At 40.8% G+C, this 23,231-nt stretch overlaps 1 protein-coding gene and 1 pseudogene across 3 annotated transcripts; one reads left to right on the top strand and one right to left on the bottom strand.

Moving 5' to 3' along the window:
- Positions 1-1,815: 1,815 nt before the first annotated feature.
- Positions 1,816-4,028, top strand: LOC135528858 (prokineticin receptor 2-like; annotated as a pseudogene).
- Positions 4,029-6,327: 2,299 nt separating this feature from the next.
- Positions 6,328-21,320, bottom strand: aplf (aprataxin and PNKP like factor). Of its 3 annotated transcripts, none has more exons than XM_064965252.1 (11): positions 21,219-21,320; positions 20,502-20,594; positions 18,249-18,320; positions 17,196-17,359; positions 15,475-15,679; positions 15,034-15,160; positions 13,035-13,237; positions 11,198-11,493; positions 10,317-10,448; positions 9,847-9,896; positions 6,328-8,693 (listed from the first exon to the last, which is right to left on the bottom strand). In XM_064965252.1, exons 2-11 carry the CDS (start codon positions 20,592-20,594, stop codon positions 8,503-8,505), a joined length of 1,533 nt encoding a protein of 510 aa, XP_064821324.1. In that variant the 5' UTR covers positions 21,219-21,320; the 3' UTR covers positions 6,328-8,502. The 3 variants fall into 3 exon arrangements, with proteins under 3 accessions (XP_064821324.1, XP_064821320.1, XP_064821323.1); XM_064965248.1 differs by lacking the exon at positions 21,219-21,320 and adding an exon at positions 19,666-19,894 and having other exon boundaries at positions 20,502-20,585; XM_064965251.1 differs by lacking the exon at positions 21,219-21,320 and adding an exon at positions 19,666-19,894 and having other exon boundaries at positions 15,475-15,673; positions 20,502-20,585.
- Positions 21,321-23,231: the final 1,911 nt, after the last annotated feature.

Genomic DNA, 23,231 nt, shown 5'->3' with positions numbered 1-23,231 from the left:
ATTGCTCTTAAATACAAGTAAAACTAAATGCATGCTCTTCAACCGATCGCTACCCGCACCTGCCCGCCTGTCCAACATCACTACTCTGGATGGCTCTGACTTAGAATACGTGGACAACTACAAATACTTAGGTGTCTGGTTAGACTGTAAACTCTCCTTCCAGACCCATATCAAACATCTCCAATCCAAAGTTAAATTTAGAATTCGCTTCCTATTTCACTCATGCTGCCAAACATACCCTTGTAAAACTGACCATCCTACCAATCCTCGACTTTGGCGATGTCATTTACAAAATAGCCTCCAATACCCTACTCAACAAATTGGATGCAGTCTATCACAGTGCAATCCGTTTTGTCACCCCATATACTACCCACCATTGCGACCTGTACGCTCTCGTTGGCTGGCCCTCGCTTCATACTTGTCGCCAAACCCACTGGCTCCATGTCATCTACAAGACCCTGCTAGGTAAAGTCCCCCCTTATCTCAGCTCGCTGGTCACCATAGCATCTCCCACCTGTAGCACACGCTCCAGCAGGTATATCTCTAGTCACCCCCAGAACCAATTATTTCTTTGGCCGCCTCTCCTTCCAGTTCTCTGCTGCCAATGACTGGAACGAACTACAAAAAGCACTGAAACTGGAAACACTTATCTCCCTCACTAGCTTTAAGCACCAACTGTCAGAGCAGCTCACAGATTACTGCACCTGAACATAGCCCACCTATATTTTAGCCCAAACAACTACCTCTTTCCCTACTGTATTTACTTTATTTATTTTGCTCCTTTGCACCCCATTATTTTTATTTCTACTTTGCACATTCTTCCATTGCAAATCTACCATTCCAGTGTTTTACTTGCTATATTGTATTTACTTTGCCACCATGGCCTTTTTTTGCCTTTACCTCCCTTATCTCACCTCATTTGCTCACATCGTATATAGACTTGTTTATACTGTATTATTGACTGTATGTTTGTTTTACTCCATGTGTAACTCTGTGTCGTTGTATGTGTCGAACTGCTTTGCTTTATCCTGGCCAGGTCGCAATTGTAAATGAGAACTTGTTCTCAACTTGCCTACCTGGTTAAATAAAGGTGAAATAAAATAAAATAAAAGTATAGGGTGCAGTCACTGACTGATTGTTTGGGTCCCCACTAAGGGACTCTGGATTTTCTCCCACACATACCTACACTGAGTGTGAGGAACATTAGGAATACCTCAACTAATATTGTGTTGAACACCCTTTTGCCCTCAAGGGCATGGACTCTACAAGGTGTCCATGTTGACTCCAATGCTTCCCACAGTTGGCTGGAATACCTATGGGTGGTGGACCATTCTTGATACACGCGAGAAACTGGTGAGCGTTAAAAACCCAGCAGTGTTGCAGTTCTTGGCACACTCAAACCGATGGGCTGGTGTACTTTCCCATTCACATTCTGAACATACACAATTCATGTCTCAAGACTTAAAAATCCCCCCCTTCATCTACACTGATTGAAGTGGATTGAAATTAATAAGGGATCATAGCTCTCACCTGGTCAGTCTATATCATGGAACAGTAAAGAGTTCCTAATGTTTTGTAACCTCAGTGTATATTATCTAACCCTCTATATCTATAACATATATAGAATCTATATATTCTGATGAGGTTGTGGATCCGGGGTCTGTCAAGGGAGGGGACTGTTGTCGTGTGCGAGACCTGGAGAGGCCTGCAAGCCACTGTCTCGCACCTACTGTGAAATTTGGTGGAGGTTTGGTGATGATCTGGGAGTGTTTCAGCAAGGCTGGAATCGGGCAGATTTGTCTCTGTGAAGGACGCATGAATCAAGCCACGTACAAGGTTGTCCTGGAAGAAAACTTGCTTCCTTCTCTTCTGACAATTATCCCCAACTCTGAGGATTGGTTTTTCCAGCAGGACAATGCTCTGTACCACACAGCCAGGTCAATCAAGGTGTGGATGGAGGACCACTAGATCAAGACCCTGTCATGGCTCATGCTGCCAAGCATACCCTTGTAAAACTGACCATCCTACCGATCCTCGACTTCGGCGATGTCATTTACAAAATAGCCTCCAATACCCTACTCAATCAATTGGATGCAGTCTATCACAGTGCCATCCATTTTGTCACCAAAACCCCATATATGACCCACCACTGCAACCTGTACGCTCTTGTTGGCTGGCCCATGCTTCATACTCGTCGCCAAATCCACTGGCTCCAGGTCATCTATAAGACCCTGCTAGGTAAAGTCCCCCATTATCTCAACTCGCTGGTCACCATAGAAGCACCCACCTGTAGCACGCGCTCCAGCAGGCATATTTCACTGGTCACCCCCAAAGCCAATTGCTCCTTTGGCCGCCTTTCCTTCCAGTTCAATGACTGGAACGAATTGCGCAAATCACTGAAGCTTGAGACTCATATCTCCCTCACTAACTTTAAGCACCAGCTGTCAGAGCAGCTCACAGATCACTGCACCTGTACATAGCCCATCTGTAAATAGCCCATCCAACTACCTCATCCCCATACTGTTATATTTTCTTTTTGCTCCTTTGCACCCCAATATCTCTACTTGCACATTCATCTTCTGCACATCTATCACTCCAGTGTTTAAATTGCTAAATTGTAATTATTTCGTTATTGTTATTGACTGTATGTTTGTTTATTCCATGTGTAACTCTGTGTTGTATGTGTCAAACTGCTTTGCTTTATCTTGGCCAGGTCGCAGTTGTAAATGAGCACTTGTTCTCAACTAGCCTACCTGGTTAAATAAATGTGGGGAAAAAAGAAACTAAGATATATAGCACTGACAAATAGCCATGTTGTGTGGTAACAACATTCCCAGTGAAGTAAGAGAAATTGAGCAAAACCAATGGGTTTCCCACCGAAAATCCATCACCTGCTTTTAGTTAGTCCTATCACACTGCCCTTCTAGAATCATATTGGAGGAAGTTACTTGGACAAGGCTACGTGCTCCTATTAATCATTGCTGACATGCCCAACTATGTAAAAATAGCTATTTAATCTCCCATCATCTCAAAATGCTAAAGCATTTCCAAATTATTGCTATGTGCAGGGTTTGGTAGGAAGCCAAGAGACTGTAAGCTCCATAATATAATTTCTGGTTTGGGATATAAATAATTCGCCCTAGTTAACAGTCCCATCAATCAAATTCTACATTGTGACAGATTTTCCGAGAACATCCAAGATCATTCAGTAACCTCAGAGACCACTTGGTCTTTCCAACACCCTGGCATATAAAGCTTGACATAAAACACCTTGACACTCATAACTCAAACCTTCCAACTGGTTTCTTTGCATTGTCTGTCTTTTCCTTGTGTTCCCAGGTACATGGCCATCGTCCACCCTATCAAGCCTCGCATGAAGAATCAGACGGCCTACAGCCTGATCCCGGGAGTGTGGATCGTACCCATCGTCATCTCCATCCCCTCTGCCTTCTTTGCTTCTGAGACCACATACCCGCACATCTCTAGTCAGAGCCACAAGACCTTCTGCGCCCAGGTCTGGCCCATGGGATCACCAGCTCTACTACCACTCCTACTTCCTCTTCATCTTCGCCCTGGAGTTTGCCGGGCCCGCGGCCGTCAAGGCCCTGTGCTACACCAGGATCTTGCGGGAGCTGTGGTTCAAGAGCGTGTCTGACTTCCAGACATAGCAGATCCGGAAGCGGGTGCACAGGCGCAGAGGATGGTGGTGGTGCTGATTCTGGTGCTGGCTGCCTACGTGCTCTGCTGGGCGCCGTACTACGTCTTCACACTGGTGCGGGACTTCTATTCCACACTGATCTCCAGGGACAGGAACTCCCTGGTGGCTTTCTACATTATCGAGTGCGTCGCCATGAGCAACGGGTCATCAACACGCTGTGTTTCGTGAGCGTCCGTGACAACGCCAAGTGCATGCGGACAGTGACCAGGCTGCTCTGGAAATCTGTCAAATGTGCAGCGGAACGACGGCGGATGAGCACACCTCGTCTTTACGCATGACAGAGGATGTAGAGTGCACACAACTGAGATAGAGGCCTGATCCTGAGATGATCGACACTATCGAAAGGTAGAACCAACAGTAGGCCAAGTGGATTCTGGCATGTTGCACAATTTTCCCATTCTTTAAGATCCAAAAGGGTGAGATATAAGATTGAGTCAAGGGAACGGTCTGGTGTTGGACAAGAGGTCCAGACTGTTGACACAGAGTAGGGCTGCACGATAAAGGCAAAAAATCTAATAGCGATTTTTCTGACCAAATATTGCGATATACAGTAGATCAAAACACTGGGTGAATTATATGAATACAATTTACATTTAGAAGCAAAGTGGAAAGCAGCATTGTTCTTGTTTGGAACAATGTGTTAACTGCATTTGACCTAACAGAACAGCATGCAACCTTAGAGTAAATCTAACAGCGAAGAGGAAGAACTGCACTGCTCGCGTGACAGGCGGCGGGGCTTTGTATGTGGGAAGCAGCCCCAAGAGAGAGATGACGGAGTAAACTATAAAAACAGACAGTACACGCACCCGAGTGTCGTTTCAAAATACTGCATGTTTCTGCGATACGGACATTGCACATGTCAATATTGCGATTTTTGATGTGAAATTGATTGATTGTCCTGCCATGTTGATAACTTAGTTCATACTAGTACAACGCCTCACATTGTCACTGCTATCATGGAGGACATTTTGAAACAACATGAAAGTTTAATGAAATTAGAATTTCTTCACAATGTGGAATCACTCACGAGGAGGGCATTAGACGTTGAAAGGATTTTTCCACGTATTTATTCAAGAGGCTTGATTTGATGAAATCCTGGAGGTGAAATCCTGGAGGATACTAAACAGGTTATTTCAGGTGGTTATTTCAAGTCTCTATGTCTTACAATAAGTAATTGATCAGTTTATAGTGCTTTCGAATACACATTTGTATATGAAATATACAACATTATCATTTAAAAACTAAGAGCGCTCTCGATTCTTCTTCAAGAACAATTATAATCCAAGAGAAACAAACAGACTTATCGAATCGAAGAGTCTAAAATAGAATTGTGGCACGGGGCTAGCTAGACAATTAAGAAGTTAGGTTAGATCAATTAATTAAGATGTGCTTTCTTGTTTGATTTTTTTTTACCATGCATACTCTCAAAACACATGATTGAATAACATTCCATTCACAAATCCTGACACATGACTTTACTTAGAAAATGTCAAACATGCCAGTCCCCACCAGCACCTACACGACAGTGCTCTTATGGCAGGTAATCATGAGACCAAGTGGAGAATACAGTGTAGTGGTGCACCATTAACAAAGAACATAATTCCATAATTAAAGTATTAATCTACCTAGCCAGCTACCAAAATGGCACAATACCAAGTAAGCATTTCACCTTGTATTCGCTGCGTGTAAACAAATCAAATTTAATTTGACAATGGCCATCAGAGGAATCACTCTGTAAAGCCTGGCATGTGACAGGAGTGAGATTGGGGGGAAATAACCGCTGCAAGTTGGTGCTGGTCCCAGATCAGCTTCAAAAGCATGGGAGGATCTTTTTGGTGACATCGTCACTGCTTCTTTCGCTATCAATTAGTTCCTCAGTTTTTATCTGTAATGTTAAATAAATGGCTGAAAGAAATTCACTAATGATAATCTGTTCAGGTAGAGGGTGAAATAAAAATTGAAATCACCAGGTTCAAATTGGTGTTGAAATTCCTCAGGCTACTTTGAGTTCTCACTGCTAACTTTTGGGATCTCAAGAATGATAACTATAAACGATTAGGTTGAATCAAAAGCATATTTTAGGAGTAAATCAATTATAGAAAGTGTGTCACTGTTGTAGCCTACCAATTTTTCTCTCTTTTACAAAATTGCTGTTAACGTATGGTAGCGCCATACATGGGGGGCAATTTCATTTGTTATAGTATAAACAAAAAGAAATGTCTTTGCCTTGCTTGTTATGCTTACGAGACCAACAGGAGGGTTTTCTCCAGTTAGCTTGTACTTGTTATGTGACATGCGCTTGCCATTTACAGTAATTCAAGTCAGAACCCTTACCACTTCTAGGCTTGAATTAGTCATAGGAATCAAACAACCTGCCTCCAAATGATGTATGTTTTTCCAGCAGGTTCCAGAAAATGGGAAAGGAGAACATGCCAATTAGGATCATTTCAGTATTTTCACTTTTAATCTATTTTCCTGTTTCTTATGAACACGTGTTTTACAATGTATGGAGCTGTTTTTACCTGTTTTGTTATGCTGTCCACAAAAGAGGGTGAATTGTGAGAGAGATGTTATTAAAACCACTGCCCAGTGAAAAACATGAGGCCGTCTGGCAGTGTTTTTGTTTATGAATTAATGCATGTTGATTGGATTACAAAACGAGAGGTCAAACTGGATGACAAAATAAATATAAATTTGTTCACAAAAAAACATAGAATTAAACACTGTATTACACTCCGGGTTCTCATGATCCCAGAGGTGATTATGTAATTGGAACCATGAATAAGGAAGTGAATGTGTCAGGTTTAGAATGCTTTACAATGACCAAGTGAAGGGTCATGAAAATTGAAACTAATATTCAGCATACAACAAACATGTTCAAACTGCATTACCATCTTGTGTATTTTTACAAATCTTTCTACATTGAGACAGACGAATGAATGAATATTGTTCATTAAAAGCATATTTACTATAGACAAACATGACACTGGCATTGAGTATAAAAAGCATAACAAACTACTGTCAATTAAACACAACTTCTGGTATTATACATTATTTATAATGCCTTCAGAAAGTATTCACATCCCTTGAACTTCTTCCACATTTTGTTGCGTTACAGCCGGAATTTAAAATGGATTAAAGAACTACATTTTGTGTCACTGATCTACACACAATACCCCATAATGTCACTGTTTTTTAAAATATTTTTTAGAATGTTTTACAAATGAAAAACAAAATGGCTGAAATGGCTTGAGTCAATACGTATTCAACCTCTGTGATAACAAGCCTAAATAAGTTCAGGAGTAAACATTTGCTTAGCAAATCACATAAGTTGCATAATAGTGGTTAACATGATTTTTGAATGACTAGCCCATCTCCATTCCCCACACATACAATCATCTGTGACATCCCTCAGTTGAGCTGTGAATTTCAAGCACAGATTCAACCACAAAGACTAGGGAAGTTTCTCAATTCCTCGCAAAGGTGGCCACCGATTGGTAAATGGGTAAAAATCAAATAAAGCAGATGCTGAATATCCCTTTGAGCATGGTGTTTGAGTTATTCATTAGGTCAATACACCCAGTCATTACAGAGATATAGGCGTCCTTCCTAACTCAGTTGCTTGAGAGGAAGGAAACCCCTCAGGGATTTCACCATGAGGTTACTCCATAATACTAACCTACATGACAAGAGTGAAAATAATACGGTGTACAGAATACAATTATTCCAAAACATGCATCTTGTTTGCAAAAAGACACGAAAGTAAAACTGTGAATAATGTGGCAAAGAAACTAACTTTTGTCCTGAATACAAAGTGTTATGTTTGGGGAAATTCAACACATCACTGAGTACCACTCTTCGTATTTTCAAGCATGGTGGTGGCTGCATCATGTTATGGATATACTTATCGGCAAGGACTAGGAAGTTTTTCTAGAGGAAAACCTGGTTCAGTTGTCTTTCCAACAGACACCGGGAGACTAATTCACCTTTCAGCAGGACAATAACTTAAAACACAATGCCAAATCTACACTGGTGCTGCTCAGAAAGACGACATTGAATGTTCCGGAGTGGCCTAATTACAGTTTTGACTTTAATCTGCTTGAAGATCTGACAAGACTTGAAAATGGCTGTCTAGCAAAGGTCAACAATGAACTTGACAAAGCTCTTAGACACTTACCCAAAACAATTCACACCCAAAGGTGTTTAACATGTACTGATTATTTTCCTTAATAAATACAAAATATAGCAGTTTTCTTTGAAATTACAAAATATTTTGTGTAGATCATTGACCAAAAAAGGACATTTTAATCCCACTTTGTAACAACAACATGTGAAAAAAGTCAAGGGGTGTGAATACATTCTGAAGGTACTGATAATTTATTTTTTAAGGAAGTAAAAAATAAAAAGAAACTGCTTGTCCATACTATTCAAACAAACCAATAACCAAGAATTCATACACTTCAAAGATGCTTGTGATTAATTACTATCCAAGAAAGTATCACTGTGTATCACACATCAATTCAATCACCTTTAAAAAGGTAAAGTCAGCAATATGACATCCTCATACACAAATCAGTCAAGAATCCCGTTATTGATTCTTCCCAACTGATGGGGTAAATTGCTGACTGTATTTTCCCAGCACAGGGAGACTAATATTATTCGAGATTGTAGACCTGCTGGATTCCAAGGGTGTTTGAATAGAGGACAAAAAGGTATACTCCGCTTAAATAGCACGCTTAGTATAAAACAGGTAAGGGGAGATTAGTCCAGTTTAGGCCACTAGTTCATTTCGGCCTTGTGAAGGCCTTTGCTTCTTTCTTGAGTGTTTCGAGGTCCTCCTTGCCACTGTCGTCGGAGTCAGGTGGCTCATAGTCAGAGTCTTCACCAATGTCCTCGCTCTCATCATTGATGAAGCTGTCATCGTCCCCAAACTCATCATCATCATCATCGTTGTTGTATGATACCGGCTTTTTCGCTGTAGAAGGGATTGTATAACATTATTAACGGCCATTTCTAGTATTATTAACGTGCTGTATAATTGCATTGATGCTAGCACAAGACATTGGTTGTGTCTATCAATATTTTATGGTGCGTTGCACAAAAACAGCTGACGGTAATTTATTACATTCACTCATAAAAGGATTCAAATAGGTATCATTCAATTCAGCATGGGGAAAAAGTTTAAGTTTGTTCCCACTTGAGCGAGTCCGACCACAAGTCTTCTTCTAACGCCTTTTAAGGGGAACTGAAAAGGCATTAGTAACTGGACTGGATTGCATTTAGAAAGTAACCTACCCAACCCTGTGACCTATGCTCTGGGGTGACGTTTCCCTTGGTAATGATCTAGAACAGGGATGGGCAAACTATGGCCCACAGGAGGTTTGATGGTGGTGGGGCATTATAAATATAAATAAAAATTGTTTTGACAAACAAATCGTTAAAAAAAAAAAATCTGCGTGGCCCTCCAATGAATTTTGAAATCCCGATGTGCCCCTCGAGCCAAAAAGCTGGCCCAACCCAATCTTGGATAAGCACCCCCTTCCCATATCCTTTACCTTAACCATTAGTGGGGAAAACGCAAAAGTGACCCAAGATCAGTGTCTAGTCATGTTCAATAACATAACTATGAGTCTGTTTGGTGAGGCAATACAAATTGAGTTACACACCTCCCTTTCATAAAGTCAATGTTACCCAATGAGTTTATAGATCGTGCTGACGTCATGTCAGAGAAATGGAGTGCAATTGGTTTGATTGTTTTTGCTTCTTTAAACTCTGGAGGGGAATGTGGATTATAGGTTTGTTCAATGTATTCACTAGTGCAACAGTGTATTGATATGCATACACATCGCTGTCTGACCAAATCTGGAAAGATAAAAACAAACTATCCAATAGCCCAGATAAGATTGTTGGGCATCTGCACAATCCATGGCATTTACAACATTGCTTCAGATCAAAGGTTTCTCTTATGTCTCTGCTTTCTCTCTGCTCTGCACACCAGTTGGATTCATTTGATGCATGGCTGATTATATTCTGCATCGAAGAGGAACCACAAATGGAACCAACAATAACATTTGGGGTGGTGGTGAGAGGTTAGCATGTCTTTCTCTTTCAGGTATAAATGAACATACCTCGAGTCTTCTTGGTGTGTTTGTATTCCTTCCAGTGGAGAGGGTTTTTCCTGGAAAGAAAACAGGGAAAATGGTTGATTAACTACCAAGGACTACTAGTATTGTCAAATGCCAATGAGGCTAAAATGTCAGACTCTCCTTTTGTTCAAGCCTTTTGGTCGCCGATGTCAACCGCACAAGGTTAAAATGGAGGCCAACAAATTGTGTCCAGTCAGACACTCTGACATCCGAGTCCTATGATTGCTGGCTTATTCTTTTATTTAACCTTCCTGTATCCAGAATGTTATATTGAGGTCAAAATACTTCTTTTACAAGGGATATCTGGCTATAATAAATAGGTCATTTTCTCTTTCCCTGTTGAAATTGTAGGAGCTATTAGGCTACTTTTTTTCTGACAATAATAGTCTTGAGACACGATTACCAGTCTCTTTTATCCTGTAATGGTGACAACATTGTGGTGTGCATCCCACCTGTAGCAGTCTGTGCCGTACGGACACTCAGGTCGGTCCGCGTCCTCCTCTTCCTCCTCGTCTTTCGCGGAACTATCCTCGTAGTCGCTGTCGCCGGGGTGACTGCATTCTTGGAAGTGGACTGGGTTTTTCCTTTGATAGAAATAACAATTTTGAGAAGAAAATCATTAAAAGTTATGGTCGATCCCATTTTGATTGGTATTCTTTGAAGAACATTTAGCTTTTGAGCTAGCACTTTCTCTTTGCTCATTTCCTTTGCCTCAATAAGGAGAGAATCTACATTTGAACCTGCTCTCTGCCATTTAGTTTTGGACCCTGAGGTCCAATCTAGGCTAATACTTGTGTATGTCCCAAATTGCACCCTATTCCCTATATGTACACATGCAGTGCACTACTTTTGACCAGAGCCATAATAGGTCCTGTCAAAAGGAGTGCACTATAAAAGGAATAGGGTGCCATTTGGGACGCACATCTCGTCTTGGAAAATACAGTAGCTTATCCCATGCTTCACGTAGTTGTTTGTTAACTATCAGTGGTTTGAAAAATAAACAAAACCTTAAATAAGAGAAACTATCTGGGGGGGAAAACATACTGCACATATTCAGTTCTTTGATATCAGAAAGAGCTGCCGTGGAACCAATTTTAACAGAATACGTTTGTTTTGCAACATGCATAATAGATAAAGTGCACTTATCTCATCTGTAGTACCTGGAGCAACATAAAATAAAAATACCCATCAAATATGTCAAGTCTTTGAATTCAATTACTTGTTGGAACATTTGCCGGCCTAAATGAATGTTTTCGGACGTGCAGGTCTTTTCAAGTACTATCTTCAACATTTCTAACAGTTATTGTTCAGACAATGTTATGTGGGGATGTACCTGTAACAGTCCTTTCCATAGGGGCAGGTTGTCCTGAGCCGAGCTTTGGACTGGGCGGGGCCTGAAACGTCACCTGACTCTTGAGGCCCCTTGCCGACCTTCTGACCGTTCTGAGGCTGTCTCTCCTTGTCCTCGGACTCGCTGGCCTCCGCTCTGCTCGTAGAAGTGCTGCTGCCTTTCGCTGGGGAAGCTTCTCCTCTTCTCTTCTCTCCATCATCCTCCTCCACGTCAAAGTGGTCCGACTCCTCACTCTCCTCTACTTTACTAGGCTTCACCTGCTGCCTGGCTTTAAATGCCTGCGGAGTGATATACCATATACTGTAAATGTACATTAACCAACAACACACAACAAACACAATACTGCACATTATAGAGAACAACAGTGGAGGCTCCTCAGAGGAGGACCATCCTCCTCTGTGTATTTCTGAAAAATGTAAATAGTTAAACATTTTAAAAGTTATTTTTAGACAAAACTATACTAAATATATTCACGTCACCAACTAATTGATTAAAACACTGTTTTGCAATAAAGGTCTACAGTAGCCTCAACAGCACTCTGTAGGGTAGCTCCATAGTGTAGCCGGAGGACAGTTAGTTTGCGTCCTCCTCTGGGTACATTGACTTCAATACAAAACCTAGGAGGTTTGTGGTTCTCACCCCCTTCCATAGACTTATACAGTAATTATGACAACTTCCGGATGACATTCTCCAACCTATCAAAGCTCTTTCAACATGAACTGACATGTTGTCCACCTAATCAACGGATCAGATAATTCATCTAGTACTGAAAGTATGCGCTGCAGTGCATAAAATGTGGTGAGTAGTTGACTCAAAGAGAGAGGCTAACCAACACAAACTCTTACAAGTCAAGGTATACTTTAGTTGTATTCATTTATTGCCACCGGGGCTCACCAGCGTAAGTGCTTGCTAACTGTACATTTTATTGGATAATTGTAGCGGATTAACTAACACGTTAATTTAGTAGCTATGTTGACTTGATGTTAGCTAATATGGTGACAACGATGTAGGCTGTGTGTAGCGTTTGGCGGTTATGATGACATGAAGGTTTGGTTAGGAAAGGTTCTCTCTTCTGGTCACAGACAACTGATGTGTTGTGCATTGAAGTCCGCAAGCGACGGGAAAAGGTGAAAGGAGGAGAGTGTGTAGATGCGAGAAGGAATTATCCAACGATCAAAGGGATCATGCTGTTTGTATGTGGCTGCTATGAAAGTGAACTGTGTTTGATTGTGATCAGGGGTATATTCATTGCGCAGATCCTGTTGAAAAATGTTTCTTAAACGGAAGCAAATGGAACAAAACGGAGATAAACATTCCTGAATTTGTCCAAAAGAAACTCTTGTACTATAATGATTACACCCTAGATCAGCTAGATCCAGGCAAGATTGTGCATGGCGGTATTGAATATGTCACTGTCCGTCACCTTGATTACTCAAATTTCTTTCAACCTGTGGACCTACAGTACCAGTCGAAAGATTGGACACACCTACTCATTCAAGGGCTTTTCTTTATTTTTGTACAATTTTCTACATTGTAGAATAATAGTGAAGACATCAAACTATGAAATAACACATATGGAATAATGTAGTAACCAAACAAGTGTTAACCAGCTTCACCTGGAATATTTTTCCAACATTCTTGAAGGAGTTCCCACATATGCTGAGCACCTTTGGCTGCTTTACCTTCTACAATGTAGAAAATAGTAAAAATAAAGAAAAACCCTTGAAAGAGTAGGTGTGTCCAAACTTTTGACTTGTACTGTGTGTACACATACACACACACACACACACACACACACACACTTTAGTATACACTCAACTGTTGTTGACTGGACCGCTTCCTCATTGTCCTCATCCTCATCACTCTTCTTCCTCCTCACCCTCTTCTTGGGTGTTGGCTCTGCCTCGCTGTGTTCAGACTCTTCCTCCCCTGACAAGGGCGCTGTGTACCTGGCCCGTTTGGCCGCTCCCTGGTTGGTGCTTGTCGTTGGGGTTGCGGTTCCTCTGCCTCGATTTCCAAATCCTAAAACGAGGACGATTCTGGGTGAACGGGTCGACTGTGTCATGTAACAAACTACCTATTATATTTACAAGATAGTCGAGTGACTGCTATATCAATGAAAATATATGTTCTCAAAGGCAGGTGAAAACATGCGACACCATTCAGGCCGCCGACGACTGGAGTTGCCCATCCTTGATAAAGGGACGCCAGGTGCAAATCACAATGAAAACAGCAGAGATGGGGAAGCTCTGATCATCAGGGCCCAGTTTTTCAAAAGTTGTCTATCTGGATTTTGCCTATTGGATAGGATTAAATGCGTAGAAATAGAATGAATAGAAAGGACGAATCATTGACTTGAATGAGGACTCCCATTCTATTCCTTCTATTTTTATGCATTTAATCCTATTGGATAGGCAAAATTCAGATAATAAAAATAAAAAACTGGGCCCAGGGGCTGCAGTGTCCACCCTGGTTTCAGTTTCTCCCTGGAGTTTAATTATTCACTTAATGCCATTAATTTCCCAGACCTATTCTCAAAGCGTCTCAGAGTAGGAGTGCTGATCTAGGATAAGGTCCCCCCTGTCCATGTAATCCTTTTCATTATGAATGAAAAGGGAAAACTGATCCTAGATCAAGTTCAAGATAGGAAATTAGGAATCTGAAAAAGGTTATGTGCTGTCGACCGCTGATTGACGTAACCTAAAATATAGATTGACGGTCTCTGTTAAAAGGCTTGCTCAGAGGCATTGGCTATCAATAATCAGAGCAAGCCACTGTTTGCACCATTTACAAATCTAAAGCCTAATGGATAACCTTTTTGACATTGTTGACTATAACGTCAGCACTATGTAGCCTAAATTAGCATTAGGAAACCATGTGTGCGTCCCAAATGGCATCCTATTTCCTACAAAGTGCACTACGCGTCCCGAATGGCATCCTATTTCCTACAGAGTGCACTACACATCCCAAATGGCATCCTATTTCCTACAGAGTGCACTACTTTTGACCAGAGCCCTATCGGCCCTGGTCAAAAGTAGTGCACTCTATGGGGAATAGGGTGCCATTTTGGATGCAGCCATGGTAAATGGGTCACTAGACTCCAGATGGAGTCAGTATGAGGAAGTTGAAACTTTCAGGGGAACTTTAAGGAAACTAGGGCAACGATGTGAGGAAATTTTATTTATTCGTTTTATTTTATATAAGTAAGAGTTTAAAACCAATGCAGTGCATCCTGTTGAGACAATGGGTTGTAAACCCCTTATATTATTATTCATTTAAGTAGGATTCGATTCTTAAGAACTGGCTCTCAGAGGAATCCTAACATGGAGCCTTGTAAAGCTAGCAACTATTCGTAAACTTAATGCATTTGATTTTCTTTTTTGCAAGCAAACATATGGATTTGAGCAGATTTCTCGTGCTTTTTCAGCTTTCTTTTCACATAGACATAGAACTACAGTTCAATACCGCTCCTCGGGAGCAGTTGACACAGCTTACTGCTTCCAGCGCAGTTCATTCAGTGCGTGAATTGAGTGGGGCAAAAATCTTCTATAAAAAAATGGTGGAAGTCTCTGACTAGATTGACCTATTCAGAAATAGCAACAATAGTTAACAACTAGGTTATACTGTCTCTCTCATGCACTAACCTTGTGTCAATAGTAAAATGTGCCAATCCACTCCAACCTGGCATCATTCATTTGATGAGGAATCTTGTCTTAATTTGTAACAATAACAATTCTAACGTTAATTGGCGTCATATGCATGACAATTAATTGTTATCCAAAATTCCATTATGTCACTGTCCTAAATAGGAGAGATACCTTTGGTGGTGGTGGGGTTCTTGGGAGATGCAATGGGTACAGTCATCCAAGCAGGTAACACTCTTTTCTTTGGTTCAAGTTTCAGCTCGTTCTTGTCATTTTCTGCTTCAGCGACCCCAGCTTCTGTCTGTGAGCACAAAACCACAACGCAAACCGGGTTTATCGGTACCACCATACTCACAGGAAACATTTATAAATATACATATTAATTGGAGTCACGAGTGGGATTCGCTGGGAAATTGGTGTCAGAAGTGGGATGCCAAATTAATAGCTGTTACAAGTGAGATTCCAATGGTAAATGGTGCCAGGCATGGGATTACAAGGGTAAATGGTGCAGGAAGCGGAATTTGAAGCGTAATTGGTGTCAGCAGTGGGATCCCAGGAAAATTGCAGTAGGATACATCAAAATAAAACTTTTGTTGACACTACAGATTTCCTGACCTGGTTTAAGGTAGGTGGGTTAGGTAGCTGTTCATCTGGCTCCTTCTGGTCCACACTACCTCCCAGTCTAGATTGTTGTTCATGGGAGCTTGGCGTCCACCCCTTGCCCTGTCGAGAGGGGTAAGCAGGTTCGTCGCTTGGTTCAGGGGAGGCAGGAGGAGACTTAATAACAGCCTCGTCTTCATCTTGAAGAGCCTGACTGTTTCTGCAAGGAAGAGACAACTTGTTGCAAACACGAGCACCTTCTCTGCACCGGTTACATGAGTCATGCATGTTCCTTCTTTAGTGTAGGCAGTAGACAGCAGCTAAATTGACTTGAGTGTCTGGTTAGGATCCTTTTGATCGAAACTTCAAACAAAAATGAAACATGAAAATAAAAACTGAAATGTAAAAATTCAGAAACAAAAGACCACCATTTCAAAAATATTATATAATTGAATGTTGCTTGGGTGTTGGTTTTACATAGAAAGAGATAAAAGACACTGGTATTTATTCCAATTCAGTACACTCAGTCTAGCCTGTCTTTGGGAGATGAAAGGCATAAATTAATGTAGTAATTTGCAAACCAATTAGTAAAGCTATTGTCTGATGCCAGTGCCAGAGAACAATCCTTATCTTTCCAAATCTGTCTAAGGGTGGTCAGGATGCACTATGGGGACGCGAGTCGTTCATAAATCACAATGTGCATATTGACCGGCAAATAGATAATGATGTTTGCGTGTATACAAAGGAAACATAGAAACGGGGAGATATAAAACTCTTCATTAAGGAGTCAGGAGACAACTCGCTCTACTAGTGTGACCTTTTATGTAGCAATGTTAAGCGACTAATTATTCTCCACAAAATATGTTGCTACTGGAGAAGTAATGTCATGCCACCATAGCGACTAATTGTGACATGTTTTCCCAATGGGAAAAGCTAACTAACACCTCTAGAAGGTTTAAACCTGAGGTGAAAGTAAGAATACATAAGCATGGACCCAAAAAACATTAAGTAGTCTAGGTAATACATGATTTGATTTCAAAGATGTTAGCTACATTATGAGACCTTTATAGGTAAAAAGAGGGTGATGTTGAAAAGCTGAATTTAAAAAGGAATCAGATGGTCTTATATGCCAATATTTGTTAAGACTATAGATTTGATATCACTACTCCCATCGTATAAGGTGAGTACGTAATTCATATAGAAAATAATTTTTCTGAGAATATTTATTTGTATTTAAGCCTTTTTAAACCTCAAATACACTACAAGTTAAAAATGTCCTGGATTGCAGGAACATTCTCTTGCAAAAGGATGATCAAATTAAGATCCTACATGTGTAGAACTTTGTTGTATGCTGTACTATGCAGGTTAACCAGAAATGTGAAAATGCATGGAGGAGACTGAGGATCATTTTATGCGCTTTAACGCTCATGGTTACCAAGAGAACTGGCTAACTATAGCACACAACAAAGGTAAAATGCAAAACTGCAAACAATAGTTATTAGACAGAGGCATTCATTAGAAGCTGTTAGCCCAGTAGAAATTGAACTTCTTGTAGTACAAAAAAAATCAAGTATGTATAGAAATATTTTTTTTAAATTCAAAAGCTACTTCTTTGTGCACATGCGAACCAGTCATCATTTTTCAGATTTCATTGTTTATTGGTTTCAAGTTTTAGCCAATTTGATACTTAGACCTTGAGGGGAAACTGCAGGGGTTGAGATGAGGAGTAGAGTTACCTGGGTGTTCCATCTTCTCCACTCAGGGCCACCACCTTGTAGATGTACTTCCCAGGAAGGAGGGAGATGATGTCTCCCTGTCCAAGTTTATGCCACTGGTTCCTGTCCAGGGGTTGTGGGAGGTCGTCCAGCGAGGACTGACAAAAGCAGGGGTTCACATGCGTCTGGGATTGGAAAGAATAAGAATGGCATTTTTTGAGTTATTGGTGGCCATAAGGTGCAGTTGGATATACTTGTTATTTCCGCACAACAGCTGGCTGTAAACAATTAATGGTCTTTTAAGATAAGTGTCTTTCTCACACCACTCTTCACTTTAAAGGGCTAGCATGCTAACGCTAGTTAGCAATTGCTCCAGACACGGACTCAGGGTAAGTTCATCTGACTCTGGTTAAGTAGTAAAGTTAGTTAGTTGCCAAAATGTCACTATCCCTTTAATGTAGTTTAAGTGTTGCCCTTGAGTGGTAATTCCCAAACTCTCAGTAAGCTGACTAAATGAAAGAGAAGGTTGAAAATACTTGAATTCAAATGTTCCTACTATTTTTTCTTAACCTTAATTCATCTGCAGCAATGTTGCAGTCCAAAGGCCTTACTACATCCTCATTTGACAAAATGGAGAGAATCTCTGTCCTTTTACAGGCAGCCTGAGGAGGGGTTTTAGCCCAAAACCGTTACTGAAAATGAATCTGCTGCACAACTAAAATAAACAATTGAAATTATAAGTGTTGTGCCCTATTCCCTTACTCTGTAAACTATTAAATAAAAACATTTCTAATAAAAGGTGTGGTACAACCACACAAGACAATGTCCCTGGGGTAAAAATCTACAGGTTCTCAAATGGTTCAAGAACCCTTCCAAAACATAAAAAGAAAACATGATGATTACAGAGGGTCCTTCTTGAACATACTATTGATGTCGGATTTCAAAGAATTGTTGTTTTTGGCACAATAGACCGCCCCGGCATTTAGCTGTCTTAATAGGGTCGGCATGCACTTGAGCCCTAGATGAGAGAGAATAGTCTACTCGGAATAAAGAATAAATTCTACTTAAGCCTACAGGTTTGATGCGCAGCTGCCCATTCAGGTTCTCAAGGAGGCAGTGGTGTCTGGAGACTCTTTTGTCGCTGACCTGAAACACACAGAGAGCGTAAACTCACAGATCAGGGCCCATATTTAAGATATCTAAAGCATCTCAGAGTAGGAGAGCTGAAAAGGACCAGTTTAGTCTTTCAGTATATCCTTTTTTCCTCCAAGTTTCTAGTTAGGATATTTGTCTAAATTGACGGGTAGGCCGTCATTGTGAATAAGAATTTATTCTTAACTGACATGCTTAGTTAAATGAAAAATAGATTGTAATAATAATAATTTGGTGAGCAATTAATTAAGTGCTTGGAAGTCTACCAGCATAAAGTGGAAAGGTCATAATTAATTTATTGCAGATTAAACCAATGAAGCATTAGCTAGAGCAATTGTCACCAACTCTAGTCCTGGGGACGTACAGGCCAGGGGATGCCTGCTTTTAGCGTCATACGAACCACCCTGATTCCTCTCTAGTTACAGACTGTATGCCAGATAATGTGATATAACCAATGATTTGGTTATTTTCTGGAAACTGTCATTTGTAAGTTACTTTTTTCACCGAAACAAGAACAAAGTATCGCTAAGAATAGGTTAGTTGAAAAAGAAAATCTATGGCAGCGGTTTGTATGGGGCTTTCCTGTACTGGCCAGTAATATACACCAAGAATCTTTAGTTATATCTAGTAGCTCTCCAGGTCCAGGGAACACAGACGTAGCTAACTCTACTAGCATGGAATGCCTTTTTAACATACACTGAGTGTACAAAACATAAAGGACACCTGCTCTTTCCATGACTGACTGACCAGATGAAAGCTATAATCCCTTATTGATGTCACTTGTTAAATCCACTTCAAATCAGTGTTGATGAAGGCGAGGAGACAGGTAAAAAAAATAGTTTTCAACCTCGAGACAATTGACACGTGGATTGTGTATGTGTGCCATTCAGAGGGTGAATGGGCAAGACAAAATATTTAAGTGCATTTGAACAGGGTATGGTAGTAAGTGCCAGGCACACCGGTTTGTGTCAAGAACTGCAACGCAACTAGGTTCTTCACACTCAACAGTTTCCTGTGTGTATCAAGAATGGTCCACCCCCCAAAGGACATCCAGCCAACTTGACAATTGGAGTCAACATGGGCCAGCATCCCTGTGGAACGCTTGACACCTTGTAGAGTCCATGGCTTGACAAATTGAGGATGTTCTGAGGGCAAAAGGGGGTGGTGCAACTCAATATTAGGAAGGTGTTCTTATTGTTTGATATACTCCGTTCATTCATTTTATTATATCAATAATTGTATTTTTTAAATATCAATCATGTACATTTTTATATCAATACATTTGAATTTTTGATCGATAAATCATTTTTTTAATACATAAAAAGTATATGATAATGACCTTCATAGGGGCAGGATCACATTTGCATGCTCCTACATAGGTTCTCTTCTCCCAACAGGAAGCCACCGCAACTGTGTATTTCTCCAAGTTAGAAGGAGCATTGCAGCAAAGATGTGCAGGACGCTGTGACCCTGCCGCTACAGTAATATGCACATTATGTAGGCCTAAGCATGGCTCTTCTGCTGCTGTTGAAAGATTATTAGCCTTGCACGTTAGCATCTTCCGCCACCTACAAGCGATGTTAGGTGGGGGAAAAGCGGTTAGTGATGTTATTAGATAAACAAATGTAATTATTGATTTCTCATGAGAGAATAAAACTTTAGCTGCATTGTTATAATGATCTTCAAGTTGGTCTGCAGGGGGAATCTAACAGTCACCTAAAAGAATACTAGTGCAGCGCATTAATATCTTCTGCCACTTGCAAGTTAAATTATTTCAGGGAAAATGTGGTCAGTCGAAGCGGTCTGGTTTTCAGTGTTAGTTTAGTTATGATAATTAGGCAAAAAAATAAATAATTAAATCGATGTATGATATCAATCATTGATTGATCAATAATTTCATTTTACATTAAAAAAATCAATTCATCTAAAGAAATGAATTATGGATATATATTTGAATTGTTGATTTCAAATGATGTGTTGCTATCAAAAATGCAATGCTATGGGGAATTATTGATATAAAAAAAAATCAATTACTGATATCATTTTTTTAATGAATATTTTAAATTTATCGATATAAAAAAATACAATAATTGATATAAAAAATGCAATTAATTTATGTTAAAACGGATTTCCATACTACTAGTCTAGACTTTCCAACTAAAGCTAGCTACTTACGCCAAGGAATGGACCCCTTCCCAGCAGTGTCTCCCCCTCGGGCAGGTGTATTGGACTGCCACCATCTACAGGCACGAGATCGAACCCCGCCATCTGCGGGTGGTTGTTGTAGTCAGAATAACATGCTATAAGCAAAGACTATGATAACTATCCCCTTTCATCTGTGGTGGAAACCATCCTTTGGTAGCTATGAATGAATGTGGCGTTCACTACAGGCTAGTTTCGTTAGCTAGTTGAAAATAAGTGTTGTCATGTTAAACAAGGCAGCTTTAATGAGGATGTATGTTTAGTTAGCTGGCTGAACTACTTGTTTTTCCAAACTGTTCTCTTCTAGCATAATGCTAGTTAGCTAATTCATTAAACTGACAAGCGTTTGACGGGCTCTAGACTTAAAGATGATATATTATATTGACAATATAGTAGAGTGCCTGCTCAAACAATGGCAATTAATGTCCTCAAAGATGGAAGGCAGACGAGAGGCGAGATAAGACCATTTTAGCCAAATCCCGACAACAAAAAAATATTTTTAAAATTTGCCGAAATGCGCGTCCACTTATACCAGTGCATTAGTAAACCCTCTCACTTCGCCTCTTCCTCTTTGCTGAACTTCCACCTTGGAGCCTGTTTCTACTGAATAGCAGCTCAGATAATTAGCTACCTAACTGACCAACCGGAGTATACTGCTTAATGCAAAATGATTTATATACATTATTTTACCTGTTCTAGGTAGCTTGGTGCTGAGAAAAACGTGAAAACTTAATGGATTTCTTCAGAAACTTCCGGGCTGTTATGTAGAGAGCGTGCATTGTCTCACGTCAGAATGCGTCACTCCTCAGCGACGATCGTGTCTCTCCAGAATCCAGTGTAAACAAAGCTGAAGCGAGAAATCTGTCTCCCTCCAGCAGGTGGCGTTTTTTCGCCCACCAAGCAAGAAGTTTTTGTATGGCGGTCAAATGAATGTCGATTTTGCGCAACAACAAAAGAAGTAGGACTTATTTGCTAGGTTTATTTGATGTTATAAAAGTTTTGTAATGCTTTAGTTCTTAGGAGTGTAGTGATATAAGGACACGTGACATCCCAGAAACTTTGAGAAAAAACACTTTATATGGGATTTGCATATTCAGGCAATGAGGATAGTAGCATAGCGTCTCTCTACCACCCAATCGTTTTTTCACAATTTTCTGAAATAGAGGATTCCGCGAGAACGATTGTGAGCGTGTGTGAAATGGAAAAGCTTTGTGGTAGCTATTGATGAAGAAGAACATCAAGACGAAGCAGCTGCTTTACCGCTACATCCCGAGGGGTTCGTGCTGATTGTACGGAGATTTGACAGCTGGTTAAATGGCGCCCCTTGACGAGGCAAGAACAAGATGTATATCAGGAGAAGTGCAGTATTATCATAAGGAGACTTCTACTTGGAATATGGAGGGGGTCAGAGGAGGTCTAAGAGAGCGAGGGGGGAAGAGGGTGAGCTTGAATCGGGTAAAATGGCAGGGGAAAAGGAGATGGTTTGTTAAATAAGAATGGTAGAAAGTGTAAGCAGAGTGAGTTGAAGACTGGAGGAGAAATGGAAGTGGATGAGGGCAAATTATCAGAGGTGGCAGGTGTGGAGCCCAAGTTCCCCAGGGCCCAAGGCTTGCACTGAGGGTCAGGATAATGATGAGTCTGTGACAGTAGGAGTGAGGTTTTTGGAAAAAGTGGACCCTTGCCTTTTGGCTGATCCATTTGTGGTTTCAGGGTGGGTGAAAACAGAGTTGGGTGCTGTGAGGGTAACCAGAAGTGGTCTTGTGATAATTGTTTGTGTTTCTGCTGGTCAGAGGGAGCAGGCGCTCCCTGTTAAACGAATGGGGGCGAGAGATAGGAATGGTTTTGCTCTCAAGAAAGGGAGCCATTGAAAGGAGTGATTACTGGGGTAGTGTTAAATGTGAAAGCTGACCAATTGAAGGGGAATATTCCCGGTGTTTGTGATGCTCGTCGTTTGGTGCGACGCAGACAGGGTGGCGTGAGTGGAGAAACAGAAGAGTCATTGTCTGTTCTTTTGAGTTTTGATGTTGAGTCTTTGCCTGACAAAGTGATGTTAGGATATATAAGTTATCCTGTATGAGCTTTTGTGCCGAATATATTATGTTATTACAGATGTCAAGCTTATGGGCATGTGGCAGCAGTGTGTAGGAGGGAGGTTCCTAGGTGTGAGAACTATGCAGAAAGGAATGTGTAGCATTGGGTGAAGTAGCAGTATATGTTAATTGTAGGGGTGCCCATGCAGCTGGGGATCATACATGTCCCGTGTGAGAGAGGCAGGTTGAGGTTTCCAGGGTTAGAGAAGTGAAGAAGTTGCCATATGCCGAGGCAGTGAAGAAAGTAGAGGAAGATGTGTCAAGGGGGAGGGATCCTGAGAGGAGTGGTGTCTGTAGTAGATCTGTACTAGTACAGAGGGATAAACCAATAAGAGATATATGTTTCAGTAAGATTGAATTTTTGGTATTTATAGCAATGGTTATCAACTGTACTGCAGGGATGGAATGTAACTCGCAGAAAATAACATTTGTGGTGGCAGCTGCAGAGCGGTATTTGGGTGTGCAAGACTTGACATCAGAAGAGTTAGAGGGTGTGTTAAGTGGTGGTGTCCCATCCTTTCAGGCTGCTGGCCTGGCGTAGGACTGAATAGATTTAAATAGTAGTGTAAAAAAAATGGGGGGGGGGGGTGAGTGTAGTGTTAGATGGTAGAGT

The sequence above is a fragment of the Oncorhynchus masou genome, chromosome 5 (genome assembly GCF_036934945.1).
Source record: "Oncorhynchus masou masou isolate Uvic2021 chromosome 5, UVic_Omas_1.1, whole genome shotgun sequence".
NCBI classification, from domain to species: Eukaryota; Metazoa; Chordata; class Actinopteri; order Salmoniformes; family Salmonidae; genus Oncorhynchus; species Oncorhynchus masou.
This window is presented reverse-complemented; position numbering and strand designations above follow the sequence as displayed.